Source organism: Panthera pardus, unplaced genomic scaffold, assembly GCF_024362965.1.
Source record: "Panthera pardus isolate Hobbes unplaced genomic scaffold, ASM2436296v1 HiC_scaffold_18, whole genome shotgun sequence".
NCBI lineage: Eukaryota > Metazoa > Chordata > Mammalia > Carnivora > Felidae > Panthera > Panthera pardus.
Genome location: NW_026526743.1, coordinates 6,230,824 through 6,234,689, shown reverse-complemented (window position 1 = coordinate 6,234,689; position 3,866 = coordinate 6,230,824). Strand labels below are relative to the sequence as shown.

At 57.9% G+C, this 3,866-nt stretch overlaps 1 protein-coding gene across 1 annotated transcript; it reads right to left on the bottom strand.

The window, feature by feature from the left end:
• Nucleotides 1-486: 486 nt before the first annotated feature.
• On the bottom strand, nucleotides 487-3,253 carry RFPL4A (ret finger protein like 4A). The gene is made up of 2 exons (XM_019437913.2): nucleotides 2,962-3,253; nucleotides 487-1,370 (listed from the first exon to the last, which is right to left on the bottom strand). Exons 1-2 carry the CDS (start codon nucleotides 3,245-3,247, stop codon nucleotides 793-795), a joined length of 864 nt encoding a protein of 287 aa, XP_019293458.2. The 5' UTR covers nucleotides 3,248-3,253; the 3' UTR covers nucleotides 487-792.
• Nucleotides 3,254-3,866: the final 613 nt, after the last annotated feature.

The window sequence follows — 3,866 nt, the reverse complement described above, 5'->3', positions numbered from 1 at the left end:
TAGCCCTAACTAGGCAGCGATAACTGAACATTAGAAAATAAAGTAGGATGACTTCGGCACACAAAAAGGAAATGTTAAAAATGGCGCTGTATCGGAAAGGGGTGGATCCTGCCGGGGTGACAGCCCCGCCCCCTGCCCGCAAAGAACCTCCCTGGGCTGACAGTGGTATGTTCGCTGTGTGTGGAAACCCAGGGTGGGGGGGGGGGGGGGGGCGTGCAGCCCAATGCAGAGTGACCAGGGGCGAACCTCTTGCTTTAAGCTGGCACTCCGGTGGTACCAAGTGCATCCGAGCCCCCGTGATGCCAGGCTGCCACCTCCTGGACGGCCCTATCTGCCTCCTTCCCGCGTTCCCGGACTGGTGTGCACTTGAAAGGAATGTGTGCCTTTCAGCGGTTGAGTAGAACCGAAAACACACACACACACATTTGTACTCTTTACATAGGTCTTGGTCCACACATCACCTAGGAAGTCAATTAACCCGTTGGGTCACATCCAAGTTTTTACTTCGTTTATAACCTCCATTACACACTAAGTTAATACTGCAGAAAATAAAAAACACTCAGAAACTGATCTGAAAACTCAGAACCCAGTCATCGGAACAGAAATAGGAACAAGTCCCCAGAGAGACAACTGTGCTGACGCTTAAATGCTTTGATGTAATTAGCGTTCAGGATTCACCAGCCGTTGTGTGTTTTCCTGCCACGTCTGCACCACGCACGTAACTGGCAGGAGAGTTCCCGGCTCCGGCTGTGAGCACACGAGAATTCTCTACAAATGTTCCGTATCGGAGGTTCATTTGCTCTGCCCAGAACCCGTGGGGTTGCCGGCAACGCCTGGGCTCCTCACAGGACAGATTCTCAGGACTTCTTGACGGTCCGTGGTCGGATTCCCAGGAGCAAAAAACGGACGCAGCGTCTCCGCGGCAGGAATTTCAGTGAATGTGAAAATGTGGGATCCGTCGCTAACGTGGTAAAAGGAAACGGTGCCAAAATTCATATCCAGGAAGACCCCTATGCGGTGTAACCGGGGGCTCACCGAGAGAACAGTCACAGGCATGGTGCCGGCTTGGAAGAGATCTGTCCTCAGACCCACCGTCCAGAAGCCAAACTCTGAGGACAGCAGAACCGGCCCTTGCCGATGAGCAGAGTCTCTGCAAACACCCACATCCCATTCCTTGCTGGTCCCCACGTCCACCTCCCAGTAGTGGCGGCCAGAGGAGAACCCAGGGGAGCCCAGCACACAGAGGGCATAGTCGAATCTCTCGGCCCGGGGCGTCCGGTTCTGTCTGGAACACCCGCAGTGCACACTCTTCAGGTCCTCAGAAATGACGAGGTAGCCGTTGGCCGTGTCAACGTCCAAGGTCACGTCCACTGTGGGAGAGACAGAAGCCAGTCAGCAAGCACACGTGCCCGGCGGCCCTCTGCACGTCTGCTGCAAAGGCCCAGACGTCTCGGCCGCCGTCACCCCTTCACCCTCTGCTCCGTGCTGCTCGGAATTTCCCCGGGGAAACTTCCCTGGCCCCTGAGGAGGTCGACTTTATAGACAGAGTGGGTGACGGTGCTCAGAACTAGTCCCTCTGACTCCTAGCGTGTGTTCTCTTCACACCAAGTGATCCGACCGAAGACGCCGGGCGGCGTGGTCTCAAATTATCATGCAAAGTCGTGCGGGCCCTGCTGACCTGCAGGCATCAGGTGAATGTGTGAAGGACGGAAACCAGTGCACTTAGTGCAGAATAACAGTAAATATGCAAGTTTTTCACATATTTCGTTGTCTTGGCCGGTACCTTCCTCGTCTACCGATGCTGAGCAGACAAGTGCATCCCGGGCCCTTGCTCCCTGGGGTCGTAATCACACAGAGGAGTAAGGCTGGGGGTCCCGAAGGAGACGGGTGAACTCTGGACAGTCCAGGCAGAGGAAGGGACCCCCGTGGACACCAGTGGGGACGTGCTGGGCTCTGGCCGTGACACAGACACAGGGCAGTGCCAGAGGGGCAGGGGGTGGGAGGAAAAGGACTGTGGGTGCTGCCCACGTCTCTGGCTTGCCCTGTAGGGAGGCCAGGTGACCGCATGGGCGGAGCCAGGAGCCTCGGAAATAAACCCTCTGGACCGAACACCAACTGGTGCACTTGGCGTCCCAGCACACAGGTGTTTGGAAGATGCCCAGACCCTCTGACCGCCACAGGGGACGTGTCGAGACCGGTCACGTTTCTGGGACACGGCTCACCATCTCAGATTCAGGTTGCAAGGAGCTGGAAGTGAACTCCGGGAACACAGAGACCCGCGTCCTTGGCACGACGCTGTGGGCTGGCGTGCCCACCCCAGCACCCTCCTCACAGCCCATTCACGCCCACGGGACCCGCCACCCCTCAGGACCTAGCACAGGGGAGTCGGGACAGAGCCGGGACAGAGCCAGGAGGAGCAAGGGCTCTGTGGGCTCCGAGGAGCCTGGGAGGTCCCTCCTGGCATCCTTGAGCACGTTAGATGCGCAGCTGAGCCGTGAGAGTCCACGGTAACCCTGGCTTGGGAGAGAGTCAGGCGTGACTCCTCTCGGGTGCAGGCCACGGCCGGAAGCTGAAATTGTTTTCTCATAGACGGCGCTAATCTGTACTTCCAGGAAAGCACGACCGGGCCTTGGAAAGCTATGTTTCAGCTCATCCCCTTAAGGAATGGGTAGGCAGGGGGCGCCTGGGTGGCTCAGTCGGGTGAAATGTCCGACTTCGGCTCGGGTCGTGAACTCCTGGTTTGTGAGTTCGAGCCCCGCGTCGGGCTCTGTGCTGACAGCTCGGAGCCTGGAACCTGTTTCAGGTTCTGTGTCTCCCTCTCTCTCTGCCCCTCCCCCATTCGTACTCTCTCTCCCTCTGTCTCAAAAATAAATAAACCTTAAAAAAAAAAAAAACATTAGAAGAAACGGGTAGGCAGGCTGCGTCTTCCAGGGCATTTACGTGTGGGGACAGGCTGTATACCTTGGAACTTGCGTATCTTTGGGTTCATCCGTAGAACAGCTCGCAGCTGGGGCTCTAACTCCTTGATCTTTGCAACCAGCCTCCCAAGCTGGCTTCCGGGCCTGATGTCCTCCTTCTGAGAGACCACGGAGCAGGAGGGGCACAGTAGGCCCGCCCCGTCGGGCTCCCTCTGCAGTGAATCCAGGCACCGCAGGCAGCAGACGTAGCCACATTTCAGGTACATGGGCGTTTCGAGGTAAGCCAGGCACACGAGACACCTGCTTACTTCTTTAAAGTGTTCGGCCATGGCCCCTGTCTGGGGAGAGACGTGCACGTTGGAATTTCCATGAGGCCTTGGGCCACTCTCCCCTTTACACCCGCGGGGATTTGCAGTCACTACTAACCGGCGGCAAAGGTCCCGCACACGTACAAACATACGGGACTCACCGCCCTTGGGTTCTGAGGTTTAAGATGCTGGACGGGATGAAGGACACGATTCACCCTCAGGCCCTAAGTGGGTGGTGAGAGGGGCCCTACCGCACCCGAGCTGTCCCAGCTGGTGGCCGGCCAGCCACCCCTGGCTAGGAGCACCCCGGGTGGGGCTTGTCCACACAGAAAAGTGCGGTGAGCGTGAGACACGCACGCGCGTAGCGGGGAAGACCCGACGAGACGCACAGAGTGTGTATACCCTCTCATGCAGAACTTCCAGAAACCAGTTCATGCTGGGAGGCTTACATTTTGCTAAGGTCGATTAGATTTGCCTCATTGTCTGTGAGGCTGCCAGAGAAGGAGTTTGCCGTTCCACAGGTGGGTCAGCTCCTGGGCAGCCAGGACCGCACCGCCCTCCCCCTGCAACCCCACCCCCATCCCCCTCAGTCCCCACCCCCCCACCCCCCCAACCCCTAGCAGCTACCCCAGCTGCACAG

Bases quoted from the DNA above. Each gene is read 5' to 3' on its own strand.
- RFPL4A (XM_019437913.2), bottom strand. From the start codon at position 3,247: ATGGCCGAACACTTTAAAGAAGTAAGCAGGTGTCTCGTGTGCCTGGCT. The intron at 1,371-2,961 runs GTATACAGCCTG...TCTCTCCCACAG, and splicing joins AAAGATACGCAAGTTCCAAG to TGGACGTGACCTTGGACGTT.